The sequence below is a fragment of the Chiloscyllium plagiosum genome, unplaced genomic scaffold (genome assembly GCF_037043375.1).
Source record: "Chiloscyllium plagiosum isolate Xiang-an unplaced genomic scaffold, Cpla_swu_hap1 HiC_scaffold_25, whole genome shotgun sequence".
In the NCBI taxonomy this organism is placed as follows: domain Eukaryota; kingdom Metazoa; phylum Chordata; class Chondrichthyes; order Orectolobiformes; family Hemiscylliidae; genus Chiloscyllium; species Chiloscyllium plagiosum.
In genome coordinates, this window is record NW_028270163.1 from 38,760,313 (window position 1) to 38,781,864 (window position 21,552).

Sequence of the window (21,552 nt, forward strand, 5' to 3'; positions counted from 1 at the left end):
GGTGATGGACAGGTCAAGAGAGCAGTACTGAGTTGGAGACTTGAAACTGGAATAATGACAGGGGAAGGGGAGGGGGGGGGGGGCGGGGAAGAGAGAGGAGGAGGAAAAAGGTGAAATCCACTGATCCTGCTTGGTTACAGGATCCCAAGGCAGAATATGAGGCATTCTTCCTCCAGGTGTCAGGTAGTAAGGGTTTGACGATGGCGACAGCCCAGGAAGTGCACGCCCTTGGTTGAGTGGAAGGGGGAAGTTAAAGTTTTCAGCTACGGGCAGTGTGATTGGTTGGTACAGGTATCTCCGATGCTCTCAAACCATCCACAAGTTGGCGTCCTGTCTCCCTGACATAGAGGAGACCATATTAGGTGCAAACGATAAAGATGACATTGGTGGAGATACAGGTAAATTCCTGTCAGATGTGGAAGGATCCTTTGGGACCTTGGACGAAGGTGTGGGCGCAGGTAGTGCGCTACCTGTGGTGGCAGGAGAAGGTGCGGAGTGGATCTGATGAGGGAATCGCGGAGGGAATGGTCTCTCTGAAACAATGACGGGGTGGGGAAGGAAATATCTCTCTGGTGGTGCCTGTTTCATACCAAAATAACCTTTTGCACATTAATCCAAATGCAGTTCCAATGCAGTCCTGCATAGTGCATTACTCGACCCCTTGGTGTTCATAGTACGTCAATAATTTGGATTTAAATGGGAGGTAGAATTGCATGTTAGACACCTATAAAAAGGAGAGGATTTTCAATGGTAAGTGACATACTTGAAGGGCTTTAGGTTGCTAAGGTAGTTGCAGAGGACACAAAAATTGGCCACATAGCCGATAATGAGGGAGAAAGCTGTAATCTACAGGAAGATATTAATGGACTAGTCAGGTGGGGAGAACACTGGTAAAGGAAGTTTTATAAAGGAAATTGAGAGATAGTGCATTTGAAAAAAGACTGAAAAGGTAAGTGAAAACACAGTAACCGGTGGATATTGAGACAGGTAGAGGAACAACGGGACCTTGTTCTGCATGTACACTGATGGTGAATGGACAGGTAGATAAGGCGGTCAAAAAAGGCATTTGAAATACTTTTTTTTGGTTGAGTTACACAATTTCACAATGGAAACATTATGCTGGAACTGTATAAAATTATACAGTTAGAGTACTGCATGCAATTCTGATCACTGCAACAAGAAAAACGTGACTGCATTAGAGAGGGTACAGCTGCTAAGACTGGAGAATTTTAGTTAGGAGAACAGGGTGGGGGTTGTTTTCTTTGAAGCAGAAGACAAAGAGGTATCGAACTGAAGTGCAGTCGAACTGACGTGCATTAAATGAGAAAGGGCTGAGATAGGGTAGACAGAATGGTGTTATTTTCCTTAGTTGGGGGGTCCTTAAAGCCATGTCACCTGATTAAGAGGTAGGAGATTTAGACAGAATGTGGTGAAGTTCTTTCACCAATGTAGCAGTCAGGATGTCAGATATTTGCCCGAAAAAGGTGGTAGGACAAACCCCCCAAAAAATCAAGTTGTTAGATATATACTTGAAAGTGCCATAATTCACAAGTGGAGTGACTATGAAGGCTACTTCACGGAGAGTCAAATGCCCTCCCTGTAAATCCCATGATTCAATCCGGTTCACTCTTGCTGGCTATGGTTACCAAGTAGAATAATGTTAATTTTCCAAGAAATGCATTTTTCCTACTTCCCAATATTATACAATTGCTACATTGCTCTTCATATCAAAAATGTTATTTTGAGCAAACATATACAAGATAATCAGTGTTACAGATAATCATGATGGCACCCAGTCAGGGAGAGACATGAAGCAAAACTGAGCTGTTGCATCAATCTACAGAACTTGGGAAAGAGAAAATTTGGAAACAAATAAGAAAAAAATCACCTTTAACATAATAGGTGTCTTTGGAGATAAATCTAAAAATCATAACATGTATTCTGATTCCATCCATCTCTGCATTCATGCTACTTGAAATTCATGCATTCATGCTACAAGCAAAGGATGTAGTTCATTCTGTTAAAAAACAATCTTAAATGCAGACACTAACTGTAAATGGTAAAGGAGGTAGATTTTTACCTTGTTGAATGACTGTTTCACCAGCAATGTAAGTGACTGGAAACATTGCATCAAAAATATCACTGTAAGAAATAAAAATTCCAAGTGAAAAGTTGCTTAACTGAATTATTTTAATAAACATAGAACAGGCAGAGGTAGCTGGCAGGCTAAGATCCTTGTACGAATTGATAGATTAAGCTCTGTCAAAATAAAACTCACCATGTTTTCATTCCATTGACATTAATTCCTACCAGAACAATATAGCATATTAAGCTTTGAAGCACTGTTTCCTCTAAGCTGTGTAGTCACACAACTGGCAGCTGCCCGTAAGTTCTCTCAGACCATTCAAAAGCCACCCTCTAAGGTGCTGTGCTCCGACAGCTATGACAAAATATTAAAGGCTAGTATGTATTTCAAGAATATACTGTGTGAAACAAAATAGATATTGCTTAGGAAGTTCCACATAAACCATATATCTGTACTTGCTCATGATTTTGAAGCAGTTCTTCTGTCCTAAGTACGAATACTAGGACAGATAGGAGAGAATTCTGTGAAGATTGAATATGCAATTTAAGTACTTAGATATCAACAAAATTATGTAGAAAGTGAGAAACCTCAGCCAACTAAACTAACCCATTGGAAAAGTAGGATTCAAAATCATGGGTCTTCAAAGATGAAGTGAAACAAATTAAAGTTGTGCTTGTCCAGCTATGTTTGATGCAGGCTTGGGCAGGAAATGGCTGAATGCATTCTTCACCACAAATAGTTTCCCCCACTGTTAAATTCAATAACTCCCAACCCCTAAATACAAGGTTGCATTATAGAGAACTTTACTTTTTCTCCCCAAACACCAAAACATTTGAAAAATAATTACTTGTAAAGCATTGTGGGTGGTTGCAGACATCAACTCATATGCAGATTGTCTCAGCTGAGTTTTTATACAACCTATGTTCAATTAATCAATGGTTGAGGGACTTAGTGGAAAAAAGAAACTTGACAAGACCACCTGCCCTACTTCAAACAAGGATTTTGAATCTTGTACCTGATCAGACAGAAGGAAACTCGGTTTAACACATATTACTCAATTTTATACTGCAATGAAGGACTAATATGAGCTGAAAAATGCGTTGCTGGAAAAGCGCAGCAGGTCAGGCAGCATCAAAGGAGCAGGAGAATTGATGTTTCGGGCATAAGCCCTTCTTCTGAAGAAGGGCTTACGCCCGAAACGTCGATTCTCCCGCTCCTTTGATGCTGCCTGACCTGCCGCGCTTTTCCAGCAACACATTTTTCAGCTCTGATCTCCAGCATCTGCAGTCCTCACTTTCTGCTGAAGGACTAGTATGCCTACAATTCCTTAGTGAGTTTAACCTATCAACTGAAGGTCATAGAGTCAGAGATGTACAGCACGGAAACAGACCTTTCAGTCCAACCCGTCCATGCCGACCAATTATCCCAACCCAATCTAGTCCCACCTGCCAGCACCCAGCCCATATCCCTCCAAACCCTTCCTATTCATATACCCATCCAAATGCCTCTTAAATGTTGCAATTGTACCAGCCTCCACCACATCCTCTGGCAGCTCATTCCATACACGTACCACCCTCTGCGTGAAAAGGTTGCCCCTGAGGTCTCTTTTATATCTTTCCCCTCTCACCCTAAACCTATGCCCTCTAGTTCTGGACTCCCTGACCCCAGGGAAAAGACTGTCTATTTATCCTATCCATGCCCCTCAATTTTGTAAACCTCTGTAAGGTCACCCAGCCTCCAACGCTCCAGGAAAAACAGCCCCAGCCTGTTCAGCCTCTCCCTGCAGCTCAGATCCTCCAACCATGGCAACATCCTTGTAAATCTTTTCTGAACCCTTTCAAGTTTCACAACATCTTTTCAAGAGGAAGGAGACCAGAATTGCACACAATATTCCAACAGTGGCCTAACCAATGTCCTGTATAGCTGCAACATGACCTCCCAACTCCTGTACTCAATACTCTTCTTCACTACCCTATCTACCTGCAACTCCACTTTCAAGGAGCTTTGAACCTGCACTCCAAGGTCTCTTTGTTCAGCAACACTCCCGAGGACCTTACCATTAAGTGTATATGTCCTGCTAAGATTTGCTTTCCCAAAATGAAGCAACTCGCATTTATCTGAATTAAACACCCTCTGCCACTTCTCAGCCCATTGGCCCATCTGGTCAAGATCCTGTTGTAAACTGAGGTGTATCTTGGGTATATCTGATCAGGTCCTGGGGATTTATCCACCTTTAACCGTTTCAAGACATGCAGCACCTTCCTCCTCTGTAATCTGGACATTTTGCAAGATGTCACCATCTTCCCTATAGTCTATATCTTCCATATCGTTTTCCACAATAAATACTGATGCAAAATATTAATTTAGTATCTCCCCCATTTTCTGTGGCTCCACACAAAGGCCGCCTTGCTGATCTTTGAGGAGCCCTATTCTCTCCCCAGTTACTCTTTTGTCCTTAATATATTTGTAAAAACCCTTAGGATTCTCCTTAATTCTGTTTGCCAAATCTATCTCATGTCCCCGTTTTGCCCTCCTGATTTCCCTCTTAAGAATACTCCTACTTTCTTTATACTCTAAGGATTCACTCCATCTATCCTGTCAACACCTGACATATGCTTCCTTCTTTTTCTTAACCAAACCCTCAATTTCTTTAGTCGTCCAGCATTCCCTATACCTACCAGCCTTCCCTTTCACCCTGACAGGAATATACTTTCTCTGGATTCTTGTTATCTCATTTCTGAAGGCTTCCCATTTTCCAGCCATCCCTTTACCTGCAAACATCTGCCTCCAATCAGCTTTTGAAAGTTCTTGCCTAATACCATCAAAATTGGCTTTCTCCAATATAGAACTTCAACTTTTAGATCTTGTCTAGCCTTTTCCATCACTATTTTAAAATGAATAGAATTATGGTCACTGGCCCCAAAGTGCTCCCCCACTGACACCTCAGTCACCTGCCCTGCCTTATTTCCCAAGACTAGGTCAAGTTTTGCACCTTCTCTAGTAGGTACATCCACATACTGAATCAGAAAATTGTCTTGCACATACTTAAATTCCTCTCCATCTAAACCTTTAACACTATGGCAGTCCCAGTCGATGTTTGGAAAGTTAAAATCCCCGACCATATTATTCTTACAGATTGCTGAGATCTCCTTACAAGTTTGTTTCTCAATTTCCCTCTGACTATTGGGGGGTCTATAATACAATCCCAATAAGGTGATCATCCCTTTCTTATTTCTCAGTTCCACCCAAATAACTTCCCTGGATGTATTTCTGGGAATATCCTCCCTCAGCACAGCTGTAATGCTATCCCTTATCAAAAATGCCATTCCCCCTCCTCTCTTGCCTCCCTTTCTGTCCTTCCTGTAGCATTAGTATCCTGGAACATTAAGCTGGAAATGTGTTGCTGGAGAAGCGCAGCAGGTCAGGCAGCATCTAGGGAACAGGAGAATCGACGTTTCGGGCATTTTCCTCATTCCTGAAGAAGGGCTAGTTTGTCCAGCAGGCTAAGATAAAAGATAGGGAGGAGGGACTTGGGGGAGGGGCGTCGGAAATGTGATAGGTGGAAAAAGGTCAAGGTGAGGGTGATAGGACAGATTGGGGTGGGGGCGGAGAGGTCAGGAAGAAGATTGCAGGTTAGGGAGGCGGTGCTGAATTTGATGGATTTGACTGAGACAGGCTGGGGGGGGGGGGGGGGGGGGAGGGGAAATGAGGAAACTGGTGAAATCCGAGTTCATCCCTTGTGGTTGGAGGGTTCCTAGCCGGAAGATGAGGCGTTCTTCCTCTAACCGTTGTTTCGCTGTGGTCTGACAATGGAGTCCAAAGACCTGCATATCCTTGGTAAGGATATGCAGGTCTTTGGACTCCTCCATCGTCAGACCACAGCGAAACGACGGTTGGAGGAAGAACGCCTCATCTTCCGGCTAGGAACCCTCCAACCACAAGGGATGAACTCGGATTTCACCAGTTTCCTCATTTCCCCTCCCCCCCAGCCTGTCTCAGTCAAATCCATCAAATTCAGCACCGCCTCCCTAACCTGCAATATTCATCCCGACCTCTCCGCCCCCACCCCAATCTGTCCTATCACCCTCACCTTGACTTTTTTCCACCTATCACATTTCCGACGCCCCTCCCCCAAGTCCCTCCTCCCTATCTTTTATCTTAGCCTGCTGGACAAACTTTCCTCATTCCTGAAGAAGGGCTAATGCCCGAAACGTCGATTCTCCTGTTCCCTAGATGCTGACTGACCTGCTGCACTTCTCCAGCAACACATTTCCATCTCTGATCTCCAGCATCTGCAGACCTCATTTTCTCTTGGAACATTAAGCTGCCAGTCCTGCCCATTCCTGAGCCATACTTCCATAATTGCTATGATATCCCAGTCCCATGTTCCTAACCATGCCTTCCCTGTTAGGCCCCTTGCATTGAAATAAATGCAGTTTAATTATTAGTCCTACCTTGTCCCTGCCTGTTTGACTCACTTCTGTTCTCAGCTGAATCCGTCTCAGATTGATCTCTTTCCTCACTATCTCCCTGGGTCCCACACCCCCACCATATTGGTTTAAATCCTCCCAAGCAGTTCTAGCAAATTTCCCTGCCAGTATATTAGTCTCCTTCCAATTTATGTGCAATCCGTCCTTCTTGTACAGGTCACTTCTACCCCAAAAGAGATTCCAATGATCCAAAAATGTGAATCCTTCTCCCATGCACCAGCTCCTCAGCCATGTATTCATCTGCTCTATCCTCCTATTCCTGCCCTCACTAGCTCGTAGCACTGGGAATAATCCAGATATTCCTACCCTTGAGGACCTCCTTTTTAAATTTTTGCCTAACTCTCTAATCTCCCTTCAGAATCTCAACCTTTTCCCTTCCAATGTCGTTGGTTCCAATGTGGACAATGACCTCCTGCTGGCCCCTCTCCCCCATGAGAACATTCTGCACCCTCTCAGGCATCCTTGATCCTGGCACCAGGGAAACAACACACTATTCTGCTTTTTCTCTGTTGGCCACAGAAACGTCTGCCTGTACCTCTGACTACAGAATCCCCTAACACAAATGATCTCTTGGAAGATGACGTACCCCTCGTTGCATTAGAGCCAGTCTCAATACCAGAAACTTGGCTGTTCAGGCTACATTCCTCTGAGAATCCGTCACCCCCTACATTTTCCAAAACAGCATACCTGTTTGAAATGGGCATATCCACAAAAGATTCCTGCCCTCTCTCACCCTTCCTGGAGTTAACCCATCTGTGACTGTATCTGAGACTTTCCCCCCCTTCCTATAACTCCATCCATCACATTCTGTTGCAAATTCCTCATCGCTTCTATCTGTCTCTCCAACCGATCCACTCGCATCCAACAGCATTTATGGCAGATATAATCCGCAGTAACCCTTAAATTCTCTTTAAACTCCCACATCTGACAAGTAGTACATATCATTGCCAAGGCCATTTTTGCTCCTTTACAATCTACAGACCCAGAAAATAACACCGTCTTATTCCTCTACAAACACTGCCACAGGTTAAATTAGAGGTGATCAAACAAAAATCAGATGCACTGTTAAAAAACATTATTTTTTCTTCTGCAATTAGTTAGATCAAATCAGAACCACCTCACCTTCTTTCATTGTCATCCAAATGTGAAAACAGCACATTCTTTTCAATGGCCTTAGCCAGAGCAGCCATAGTCTTGTAATCCTTAGGAATTACCTATACAGTGATTCAAAAAAATGCTTTTAATAGATAATTGGTAGAGTTTCCATTCTGGAAAATTACACTTGGTCACATGATAGTTCTAGCTTCCAGTAAAATGCAGTGCCATAATAACAAAAGTAAAATCTTCAATTAATCCATGCAATCAAACACTAAGAAAGGACAACTGTTTGGCATTTCCTTGTCCATTCAAAAAATGCTTTATGTATTTAAGAGTGCTAAACATTATAAATAAGCATCCATTTTTCTTATCTGAGTAAATAATTTAAAAACTACAGAATGATTTTGAAAAACTACACAGAACCATTTAATTACAAAACGAGTAAACACTCGTTTATTTCTTAGCAAACTGACCTTTCGATACAATTTTTTAAAATGTGTATTCTAATGCAAAGAAAATGATCACAATAATTCAAAGTTTTCTTGAATGAGTGAAATCTTGCAATTTCAAAAGCGTGCATGATCAACAAAAATAAAGAGACGCAGATAAGTTTTGTTGCAACTCACTTATATTACCTTTCTTTGATCTTTCATACCAGACGGGCAGTCTGTCCGGATTACATTAACATTAGTAATGGAAACTTGACCTTTGTCTTGCAACTAAATGTCACAGTTGAGAATAAGCTTCACTATGTGGCCTGTGAAACGTATGTATAACTATTAATTAGCTAGTATATGACCTGAAGTAACTATGCACTGAAGGAGTGACTACATAATAGAAGTGAATCTGTCCAAAAAAAAAGAACATTCTTTTGCTGAAAAGTATGCATCTACCTTTCTCACATATGATGCAGCATCTTCTTCAGTGTAAACCTCAGCACTAATTGCCCCACGCCGCCGTCGTCCCTTCACCACTGGGTTCATGGGTGGAGGTGGAGAAATTTCATCCTCACGTGAGTCAGATCGTGAACCTGATTTCTGTTGATTGTGCATCTGTCTTGCCTCCTCCTATTTTTACCAAAAATACAAGAAATGTTACCCACTTTCATCAGAGGCATACAGACTGAATGGCTTTTCCAAGCATTGTCAGCATCATTCTATGATTAGGAAGAAAAAGTACAGTATTCTGAACAAAAATCACAGCCAATTCTTTTCCTTCTGCAGCATGAAAACAGTAAACTTGAATTTAAAAAAATCTTTGCAAACCAAAGCATTCACCTCGAGTTCTTTCAAGGAACTGTAAAGAATAGTTTGCATATGTCAACATAAATGCTTTCAAGATGCATAATACAGGATTCTTCCCAATATTGTCTCACGTACAGTGCAAAACAACAGTCAGTTAGAAAGGCAGACCAATGATTTCTGCAAACTAGGACTCAGCATTTTGCAAAGATACCTGGATAGCATATCATTCTTTTCCCATTACAACAAAAAAGACCATACTTTTTATCTGTAAATTGATCGCCTTTATCTCAGGTTTAAAAAAAACTACACATAAGATTTAGTAATTCCCACTTGTGCACTGTAGCCATACAAATGAACCATCTGATCTAAAACACTGGTAAGTATTTCAATGCAAGTTTAAGCAACTCCTGTTAACTGCTCTGATTTTAACTGACAATTCTAAGACAGGGCGAGCAAACCTACACCCTAAACCTCAACCTGAGCTACAAACCTTGCGAATTCTAAGACAAATTGCCATACCAAAAAGTATTGACACCTAGTTTCTATTGCCTGGTCATACCTAACCAACTGCACAAATCCAGAATCTTATCAATTTAACATCAAGTCATGCAAATGGCAGAAAGCTCCTGAGCACATTAATCTTATTTCCCAAATCATTTACATCCAGGGCATTATAGGGCAGCATCTGCAAATGTTAATTTATAATTCAAATTTTGTGTACATGTATCTTATATAATGGCTCAGTCTTTATACTTAAGAGCACAGGAATGGCATTTACTGCTGACCTCAAAACTATCCACAAGAACTTTATGGGAAAAATCAATGCCATACAGTCATGACAAATTTATCAATCACATTAAACAGACTGAGCAGCCAATTAAATTAAGAAAATACAAACAAATGAGTTAAAATCAAGTTATAATTGACTCAATTATTTTACAAAAAAGATTGGAACATGCACATGGCTTTAAGATAGAAGCTGAAATATCAAACTTAAGTTAAATTTTTTTTTGGAATCAGAATGGAGAGAACATCTACCCAGTCAGTTTTTCAGACTGGTTCCTGGAATAACAGGACTAGCATATGACAATAGACTAGATTAACTAAGACTATAATCACTGAAGTTATAAGGGGAAATCTCAGAAACCTGTAAAATTCTGAAAGATCTCGACAGACAGGAAGGATATTCCTGAAGACCAGGGAGTCAAGAACTGGGGTCACAGTCTAAGGATATGGGAAAGGCCATTTAGAATGAGGAGAATTTAGACTAGAATGAGGAGAAATGTCTTCTCCCAGCACATGGTGAGCTTGTGGAATTCTCTAGCACAATAAAATGGTCTAGGCAAATATATTTTCACAGAGTTAGATAAAGTTTTTCAGGCTAAAGTGACTGAAGGATATGGGAAGAAAAAGCAGGAACAGAATACTGAGCAGGATAATCAGGCATCATATTTAATGGCACAGCAGGCTAGAAGGACCAAATGGCCTACTCAGTTTCCTATTTAGGTTTATATGCTGGTTTTTAATTTCAGGGTTAAAGACCTGCAGTAAGTAGAACTTTGAAACGTAGAAGTTTGCCACACCTCAATCGACAACATTAATATTTTGATTAAAGCAAAGAACTGGGGATGCTGAAAACCTGAAACAAATTGTTGGAGAAGCTCCACAGATCTGACAGTATCCATGGAGAGACAGCAGAGTTAATGTTGAGTCCAACGACTCTTCAGAACAAAAGGGTATTTTAATTGCTTGCTTACAATAAAATTTGGCTGCATCTAAAATTTTAGGCACAAATTCACAGCCGACTCAAATCCAGTGTGTAAGTTCAGGAAATCTTGGGATCTGAACTTGAATGAGGCAAGGTGCTATACCAAAATAAATAAATATCGGAACAATAAACAAGAGTACATGCTCAGTTATTTGAGCCTGCTATGCCATTCAATAAGATCATGGCTGATTCGATTTTAACCTCAACTCTGCACTCTGGCATATCTCCAATAATCGTTCACCCCCTTGGTAATTAGGAATCTACCACTGCATTCAAAATATTTGAAAATTCTGTATCCACTGCCTTTCAAGGAAAGGAATTCCAAGGACTTAACCCTCAATTCTTTTCCCCTTATCTCTGTCTCTTATCTTTAAACCATGACCCATCTTTACAGATTCTCCAACAGGAGTAAACAACCTTTCCACATCCACCCGGTCAAGTCCTTCGGGATCTTATGTTTCAATTAAGTCACCTGTATCTTCTAAACTCCAGAGGGTAAAAGGTCGAGCCTATCTAGCCTTGTCTCAAGGCAAGCCACTCACTCCAGGTATTAGCCTCTTCAGCCTTCTCAGAACTACTTCCAATATATTAACATTCTTCTCCAAGAGTGACCAGTACTGTACACTGTACTCCAGACAGTCCCAACAATTAACTGAAGCATAACCTCCCTACTCTTTCATTCAATTTCCCTCTCATAACATTTGCTTTCCTGTTTACTTGCTGTACCTGCATACTAAGCTACTTCCATTCATGTATCTAAGACATTTGAATCTCTCTGTACCCACTTATTTCGATATTATCCTGCTTTTTATTCTATGCCAAAATGGGTAATTTCACACTTCCACACACTCTACTCCACTTTCCACATCTTTGCCCATTCACCTAACCAATCTATATCCCTTTCTAGGCTCCTTATATCCTCTTCAGAACTCACATTCCTACCTATTCTATCCACAAAATTAGCTACCATACTATCAATCCCTTCAACCAAATAATCTATATAAACTGTAAAAGACTGAAGCCCTAGCACTAAATGCTGTGGCATTCCACACACGATGTCCTGCCAGCCTGAAGATGACCCCATTTGTCCCTCTCTGCTTCCTGTTAGCCAACTTTGTTAGCCTATCCATTCCAATGCCAGGTGGTTTTACTTTCTGCAATAACTTTTGTTTTGATACCTTATGAAATGTCTTTGGGAACTTCAAGTACAAAACATACACTGGCTCCCCTTTATCAACAGTCCAAGTTTCTTCTTCAAAAGAACTCCAATAAATTAGTTAAAACATGATTTCCTTTTGACAAAGCCATGTTGGCTCTAGCTTATTACCTTGAGCACATCCAGTGCCCTGTCATAACATTTTTAATAAAAATGTAAGATCTTCTCTCGGATAGATGTTCAGTGAACTAGCCTGTGGTTGTGTGTTTTCTAACTCCCTCCCTTTTGAATAAAGGAGTTACAGGAGTTATTTTTCAATCTAAAGGCATCTTCCCTGAATCTTGACCGCTCTATAAAATTAAAACTAGCACAATGACCTCATTATTCCTTTTAACACCCGAAGATGAAAACTACCAGGACCCAGGGACTTGTCAACTCAGTTCCACCGATTTATTAGTAACACTTACTTAGCAATTTTAATTTTCTTGAGTTCCTTCTTTAATATCCAGAATGCTAGTGCCCTCTTGTCAAGACAGACGCAGATGAGGCAGAATCAGAGAAAATAAAAATATTAAAAAAAAGATCTCTGGCATGTCAACCTTTTTCTCTGAAAGTTAGCATCACATAATTGCAGGGCATATTTTTGGGAAATTTCAAGCCATCACTGCTTCAATTGCAGAGAATAAATGTTGAATAGTTTGAAATTCCCTGAAAATGAATGTCAATTTTTTAAGATAATATTTGACAAAAAATCATTTCCCCCCATTTGGGATTGTTATGCAGCAAACGAGAAAAACACATTGAAATAGAATTCTCCATAGTTGGAAAAGACATTGGTTATACCACCTTTGCAAGCACACAACACGAACTCCACGTTAGACTGGATTCTAAGATTTCTTTCCCATTATATAAAAAGTTTCCCAAACTCACTCAGCAAGCATTAAGGGAGCTTTATTGATTTTTTTTTCATTTTCGCTTGTAATTGGCAAACCTGCTGCCTAATAAGAAACATCCAAACAGATGCTACAAGTTCACTCAAAGACTTTGCAAAACCTTGCCTTCTATGAACTAAAGGAACTCATTCCCAATAGTATCATTGAAAAGCCGCTAACAATTTGCAACATTGAACTGCTGGAACGGTCAGAAATGGATAGTAATTTTTCCACCTCACTCTAAAAGTCCAACTCAAGTTTTTGATCACCTATTTAATCTTAGGTGTGTCAATAGTATTGCCTAATTTCACTATGACACTGAAAGATCTGGCTTCAAACTTTAGACTACCCAACCAGCAGAAATAGTTTTCTCTGTCCATTGTCAGCTTACCTTTGCATCTTGAAACTTCCCCTAAATCACTCCACAAACTTAATTCCAGGAAATACAACCTGAGTTTGTAATCTTTCCTCAGAACTTACTCAGTTTTATCTCATGAAAAGTGAGATATTTACATTTCATAATTCTATGCATTAGAATCAGAGAGGATCACTGAACCCTTACAGTATGGAAGCAGGCCATTCAGCCCATCACGTCCACATCAAACCTCCGAAGAACATCCCGCCCACACCCACCCCCTGCACTTCCTTTTGCTAATCCACCGAGCCTGCATATCCTTTGGCACTTTGGGCAATTGAACATGCCCAATCCACCTAATCTGCACATCTTTGGACTATGGGAGGAAACCTGAACACCTGGATGAAACCCATGCAGACACAGGGAGGAGAGTGTGCGCAAACTTCACACAGACAGTTCCAGAGGGTGGAATCGAACCATGTCCCTAGCGTTGTGAGGTAGCAGTGCTAACTATAAAGTCACCATGCCATTCAAAACTATATAAACTAAATTAGATCACAAATTGTTGTGGTTCTGTTCGCCGAGCTGGAAGTTTTTGTTGCAAACGTTTCGTCCCCTGGCTAGGCGACATCATCAGTGCTTGGGAGCCTCCTGCGAAGCGCTTCTTTGATGTTTCCTCCGGTGTTTATAGTGGTCTGTCCCTGCCGCTTCTGGTTGTCAGTTTAAGCTGTCCACTGTAGTGGTGGGTATATTGGGTCCAGGTCGACACATCGGACAGCGGACAACTGAAACTGACAACCGGAAGCGGCAGGGACAGACCACTATAAACACCGGAGGAAACATCAAAGAAGCGCTTCGCAGGAGGCTCCCAAGCACTGATGATGTCGCCTAGCCAGGGGACGAAACGTTTGCAACAAAAACTTCCAGCTCGGCGAACAGAACCACAACGAGCACCCGAGCTACAAATCTTCGCACAAACTTAGATCACAAATTGCTTGTTAAGAAAGGAGAATGTTTTAGAATTTTTGGGAAGTAAATTAATGTCAAGCAACTTATACTTAATATAGTGACATTTCAGCTCATTATGTTGTACATTTGAAAAAACGTTTGCATTTCCTTAATAAAAGAAACCACCTTTTCAAAAAAAAATCACTTGCACCAAAAAGCAGAAATTTAAAACCTAATTACAAGAAATAAGTCAATAGAGGGTTGACATTTTTCCCAATTATTGATCATTATTTGGTGCTCAGATTTATTTCTGACCATTTCTGGCTTTCTTCCTGACCATACAGCTACAGTCAAATTCCTATATGATACTTGCAGCTATACAGCACTTTTTGCATGGAAGCACAAAAATACAGTAAACAATAAATTACTCTTAAAGACAAGTGTTACAAGGAACTCTTGTGCTCATATTGGTCTACAGCTATTAGATAAACCAACACAACTCGGTGACATTTGCTTACTTTGAATAGAGTCTTTCACACAAGACAAGAACTTTTACACATAGATGAGACAGATCCTCTAATTAATAGCTCATGCAAATTCAAATTACTTGTTATTGCACAAGTAATCCAGAGACAGAACTACTGATCCAAAGAAAATATTAAATTCTGATAGCAGTTGGGGAATTTAAATTCAGTCCACTAAATTAAACTGGAATGAAACTCTGGTTGGAATAGGCATGGTGAGTAAGTAATTGGCAGATTACTGCAAGAAACAACACTAGCACTCTTTAGCACATGTCCTACTCCTGTTTTGGCTTACTTGCAGCTCAAATCTACAGCAGTGTGTTTCATGCTTAAACTACCCTGTAATGCCCAAGCAATCATTATACAACATCAATATACAAGAATAATCCAGACAGACCAAGCAGGCATGAATGAACCCTATAAAATCCATTTCACTAATAGCAAAATTAGAAGATCTGTCATACGCCAGTCAAACTCAAAAATATTTTTTCAGCCAGAATCCATCTCTGAATGTATCTTGATCCAGCAGTGCATTACACCCAGCTAAAGTGATGGCACATTCAGAAGAGGGTAGAGTTGAAAGTATTGATTGACTTCAGACCCCATGAGGTACCATGCCATCAGGTCAGACATGGACAAGGAAATCTGCTGATAGGCACCTAATACCCAACCTCAGCTGATCAATTAACACTCCAAGTCGATCCCCACCTGGAGGAAGCATCAGGGTAACAAGAGGACAAAACATTCATTTGGCGGGGGGACTATAACATCCAGAATCTCAAGTGGTTCAGTAATTCTACCGACTGAGCAAGCTAACTGGGTTCTGAAGAATACAGCTACCAAAACAAACAGTTCTACAGCAGGTGTAGAGAACATAAGCAGGGAAAAAAACATTACCCTCACAATCTACTTGTCACAGATGCATCTATTGTAGTATTCATAACAGCCATTACTAACTTTTGTGGAGACAGTCATGTTTTACTCTGAGCAACCTGTATAGCACCAGCATGCTAAATGGGATAGGTTCAGAACAGATCTGGTAGCTCAAAATCAAGAATATATAGACACTTTGGTCCATCAGCAGCTGCAATGTAAACATTCATTAACCCTTCAATCACTGAATTGCAGCTGTAACAACATGCCAATCATCTCTCTAGCACCTAAAAGGATAACGACAAGAAATTGATGGGAAAACTAATCAACTCCAAGTCACAAACGGGCTTGACTTGAAAATGGCAATGGACCGACATCCTTTAACTCCAAACCCTCTCCCCCATCCACCACCACCAATTCATCTCACAGATTGTTGCAATTTATGGAGAGAATTTCCAAGAGTAAATAGCAATGGGGAATAAATGCTGACCTTACCAAAATAAGAAAGGACAAAGAAGGGCTTATGCCCGAAACGTCAATTCCCCTGTTCCTTTGAAGCTGCCTGACCTGCTGTGCTTTTCCAGCAACACATTTTTAAGCCATCATCTCTTGAGCACCTAAAAGGATAATATCAAAGAGCCCTTGGCAAGATTTTACAGCCCCCTTTGCCCACAAGCCTCGTTCCTGAAGAACAGCCTAAGCCTGTAACATCGATTCTCCTGCTCCTCAAATACTGCCTGGCCTGCTGTGCCTTTCCAACACCAGACTCTTCGAAAATAAGAAGAAAAAAAAAGAGGCTGAAAGAACACAGCAAGCTAGACAGCATCAGGAGGTAGAGAGGTCGATGCTTCGGGTGTAACCCTTCAGGACTAGAAGTGGGTAGAGGGGAAGCTGCAGATAAATGGGGAGGTGGGGCAGGGTGGTGAAGTGTGAATAGGTGAAGACAGGTAGAGGACACGACCTGGTTGGTCAACAACTTTACTGGGCTAATGGTAAGATTCTTGGTAGCGTAGATGAGCAGAGAGATCTTGGTGTCCACGTATGTGGATCCCTACAGGTTGTCACCCAGATTGATGGGGTTGTTAAGAAGGCATATTATGTGTTAGCTTTTATTGGTAGAGGGATTGAGTTTTAGAGCCATGAGGTTATTGTGCAGCAATACAAAACTCTGGTGTGGCCGCACTTGGAGTATTGCGTACAGTTCTGGTCACTGCATTAAAGGAAGGATATGGAAGCTTTGGAAAAGGTTCAGAGGAAATTTACCAGGATGTTGCTTGGTATGGAGGAAAGGTGCTGGGTGGAAAGGCTGAGGGACTTAAGGCTGTTTTTGATAGAGAGGAAATTGAGAGATGACTTAATTGAGACACAAGATAATCAGACAGTTAGATAGGATGGACAGTGAGCCTTTTTCCTCAGATGGTGATAGCTAGCACAAGGGGACATAGCTTTAAATTGTGGGGTAATAGATAAAGGGCAGATGTCAGAGATAGTGTACTCAGTGAATAGTAGAGGCATGGAATGCCTTTCCTACAAAGTAGTTAATTCACCAACTTTTAGGGTATTTAAATTGGATAAACATATGACACGGTAGCGCAGTGGTTAGCATCGCTGTCTACAGCGCCAGGAACCCGGGTTCAATTCCTGTCTCGGGTAACTGTCTGTGTGGAGTTTGCGCATTCACCCAGTGTCTGCGTGGGTTTCCTCCGAGTGGTCCGGTTTCCTCCCACAGTCTAAAGATGTGTAGGTTAGGTGAATTGGTCATGCTAAATTGCCCATAGTGTTAGGTGCATTAGTCAGGGGTAAATACAGGGTAGGAGAATGGGTGTGGGTGGGTTACTCTGAGGAGGGTCGATGTGAACTTGTTGGGCCGAAGGGCCTGTTTCCATACTATAGGGAACCTAATCATGAAAATGGAATAGTGTAAATTTGGGATAGTTCAGATTGGTTCCACAGGTTGGCACAACACTGATAGCTAAAGGGCCTGTTATGTTCTATGTTTACTTAAAAGCCGGAATTTTCTTATGTAGGAAAAGTTCATTTTGAGCTTTTCTTTCAAGTTTAAAAAAGAGCAAGGCACACAAGACTAAAAGGTTGTCACTAGCTTCTTCCCATAAATAATAATGATTCAATCAAAAAGGAGTCAGATCATAGAAATTCACAGCAGAGAAGATTTTTATTTCAAAGTGGCTGTGCTGACTGAGAAAGTGCTATCCAGCCAAATCTAACTTTTGTGCTCTTGGTTCATAGCTGAATTGATTATGGCACATCAAATGCATGCCCAAAGACTTTTTTTTTTAAATGCTAAATGAGAGATTCCGCTTCTCCCACCACAGAGTGTTCAGGCCTATCAACCTATGGACAGGAATTCAATGCCCCTTCAAGCCTATCAATTGTTTTTAACATCGTGACATCACTGTTAAGAGAACCACACCATTGCTAACCAGTCTACGTAGACCCTTTAAACTTGTAAGCATATTAATTTGCCCCTCAGCTTCTCCAGTCCAAAGAAAACATCAGCATACACAATCTTTAAATCTTAACCAAAACTCAAAGCAACATCCTCAGCTCTTTTTTGTGTTCTACTGAGGGCAAGCACATTCCACCACGTAATGTGTGACCAGGCTGTACACAATTGATGTCTAGTATTCAGGCATTACGAGGAACAACTTGTTTGCTCTTGTATCCTATCACTCACCTAATAAAGGTGAAACAACCAGCTTATGCATCTGGCGAACTGCCTTAAAAAACATTTGTGGAGAGGTAGTCTAAAATTCCTCTCTCTGCACTTTAGGATGTTCTACCACTTAATATGATCTCCCCTACCTCGTTTACCTTAGCAAAATACATTGCCTTATACTTAAGGAATTATATTTAACATTTTTCTGCCTATGTAGTTAATTGATATTTTCCTACCAGCTTTCTCCCTGCCTATCAATTAGAGTTATAGAGATATATAGATCAGAAACAGATCCTTTGATCCAACTCACTCATGCCAACCAAACATCCTAACCTAGTCCCATTTGCCAGCACTTGGCCCATAACCCCCATGGTAGGCTTATGCAGAAAGTCAGGAGGCATGGGATAGAGGGAAATTTGGCCAATTGGATAGAAAACTGGCTAACCGGTCGAAGTCAGAGTGGTGGTAGATAGTAAATATTCAGCCTGGAGCCCAGTTACAAGTGGTGTTCCGCAGGGATCAGTTCTGGGTCCTCTGCTGTTTGTAATTTTTATTAATGACTTGGATGAGGGAGTCGAAGGGTGGGTCAGTAAATTTGCAGATAATACGAAGATTGGTGGAGTTGTGCATAGTGAGGAGGGCTGTTGTTGGCTGCAAAGGGACTTCGATATGATGCAGAGCTGGGCTGAGGAGTGGCAGAGTTCAACCCTGCCAAGTGTGAGGTTGTCCATTTTGGAAAGACAAATAAGAATGCGGAATACAGGGTTAACGGTAGTGTTCTTAGTGAGGTGGAGGAACAGAGGGATCTTGGGGTCTATGTTCATAGATCTTTGAAAGTTGCCACTCAGGTGGATAGAGCTTGTAAGAAGGCCTATGGTGTATTAGCGTTCATTAGCAGAGGGATTGAATTCAAGAGTCGTGAAGTGATGTTGCAACTGTACAGGACTTTGGTTAGGCCACATTTGGAGTACTGTGTGCAGTTCTGGTCGCCTCACTTTCGGAAAGATGTGGAAGCTTTGGAGAGGGTGCAGAGAAGATTTACCAGGATGTTGCCTGGAATGAAGAATAGGTCGTACGAGGATAGGTTGAGAGTGCTAGGCCTTTTCTTGTTGGAACAGCGAAGGATGAGGGGTGACTTGATAGAGGTTTATAAGATGATCAGAGGAATAGATAGAGTAGACAGTCAGAAACTTTTTCCCCGGATACAACAGAGTGTTACAAGGGGACATAAATTTAAGGTGAAGGGTGGAAGGTATAGGGGAGATGTCAGGGGTGGGTTCTTTACCCAGAGAGTGGTGGGGGCATGGAATGCGCTGCCTGTGGGAGTGGTAGAGTCAGAATCTTTGGTGACCTTTAAGCGGCAATTGGATAGGTGCATGGATGGGTGCTTAAGCTAGGACAAATGTTCGGCACAACATCGTGGGCCGAAGGGCCTGTTCTGTGCTGTATTGTTCTATGTTCTATCTATAACCCTCTAAATCCTTCCTATTCATATACCCTTCAGATGCCTTTTAAATGCTGTAATTGTACCAGCCTCGACCACTTCCTCTGGCAGTTCATTCCATACGTCCACCATCCTCTACATGAAAAACGATGCCCCTTTAGGTCCCTTTTATAGTTTTCCTCTCACCCTAAACCTATGCCCTCTAGTTCCGGACTCCCCGACCACAAGGAAAAGACCGTGTCTAATTATCCTATCCATGCCCCTCATGATTTTATAAACCTCTAAGGTCACCCCTCAGCCCCTAATGCTTCAGGGAAAACAGCCTTAGCCTATTTAGCCTCTCCCTATAGCTCAAACCCTCCAATGCTGGCAAAATCCTTCTAAATCCTGACTGAAGTTTCACAGCATCCTTCCCATAGGAAGGAGACCAGAACTGCACGTAATATTCCAAAACTGGCCTAACCAATGACCTGTGCAGCTGCAACATGACCTCCCAACTTCTATACTAATTGCTACCAAAGGAAAGCATACTAAACACCTTCTCCACTACCCTGTCTACCTACAACTCTACTTTCAAGGAACTATGAACCTGCACTCCAGGACTTTACCATTAAGTGTATAAGCCGTGTTCTGATTTGCTTTTCCAAAATGCACTTCGCATTTATCTAAATTAAACTCTATCTGCATACTCCTCAGCCCATTGGCCCATCTGATCAAGATCCTGTTGTACTCAGAGCTAACGTTCTTCGCTGTCCACTGCACCTCCAATTTTGGTGTCATCTACAAACTTATTAACCATACCTCCTATGCTCACAACCAAATCATTTATATAAATGGTGAAAAGCAGTGGACACAGCACCGATCCTTGTGGCACACCACTGGTCACAGGCCTCTAGTCTCAAAAGCAACAATCCACCATCACCCTCGGTCTTCTACCTTCAAGCCAGTTCTATAACTTTTTTTCTGTCTGTATATTTAATCACATCTCCTGTACACTTTGCTAAATTATTGCAATATATCACAAGAAGCAAAGAACCCAACACTGAGCCCTGTAGAATACCTTCCAATCCAATCACGTTGTGCCTTGCCATTGCATCAATTTTAGATCTAACTTGCAACTTTCCTTCAATCCCAAGGCTTTTACTTTTGGATCAGTTTGGCACTTACAACTTGATAAAATCCAGGTAGGCCGTATCAATTTCACCACTCTCATCAATCCCCCTAATGATACTGTCAAAGTCAAATCAAGTTAGACAACCTCCCTTGAATAATTCCACATTGACCATTGCTTGATTAATCTGTACCAGTTTAAGCACAGATTTTAATAAACCCACAGACCTTTTCCCAATATATTTCTTATCAGAAATGTTACACTGACTGGTCTGTAGTTTGTGTTATCCCTTTCAATAACACCGCATTACTAGTACTACATCTACAGCCAGCAATACAAATAGCATGTATTAAACAGGACTAAACAATTCCACAATTGACAGGTCAGATCTGTGCTCTGCAGTGCTGCATATCCAGTTAAAAATGGCAGAGAACAATTAAATAATTAACAGGTGGAGAGGAGGGAGGTTGTACAAATAACACCATCCTCTTCAAATGAGCAGCCCCATCACATCAGTGCAAAATACAAAGCTGAAGAATTTACATCCACCTTCAGTGCACATGATAATCTATTTCAGTTTCATTGAGATCCCAAAAATCAGATACCAGCCTTTAACTAGATTCACTCCATGTGATATGATGAAATGGCTGAAGACATCAGATAGATAAAAAGCCCTACCATCATTCTAACATCAGTACTGCTACATGCTCCAGAACCAACTACATCCCTAACCAACTGCTGCAGTACAATTACAATGATGGCATCAGCCCAGCAGCATGGAAAGCTGACTAGATGCGTGCTGTGCACATAAAACAGGACAAGACAAACCCAGTCAATCACCACTCC

At 41.4% G+C, this 21,552-nt stretch overlaps 1 protein-coding gene across 1 annotated transcript in view; it reads right to left on the reverse strand.

Moving 5' to 3' along the window:
* LOC122562176 (cAMP-dependent protein kinase type I-alpha regulatory subunit) overlaps positions 1–21,552 on the reverse strand; it is a 48,551-nt gene that overhangs the window by 21,544 nt on the left and 5,455 nt on the right. Inside the window, exons 2-4 of the mRNA XM_043714796.2 lie at positions 8,568–8,741; positions 7,699–7,790; positions 2,081–2,142 (exon numbers count right to left, since the gene is read on the reverse strand). Coding sequence (XP_043570731.1) covers positions 2,081–2,142; positions 7,699–7,790; positions 8,568–8,741 — 328 coding nt within the window. The remainder of the gene's footprint in view (positions 1–2,080; positions 2,143–7,698; positions 7,791–8,567; positions 8,742–21,552) is intronic.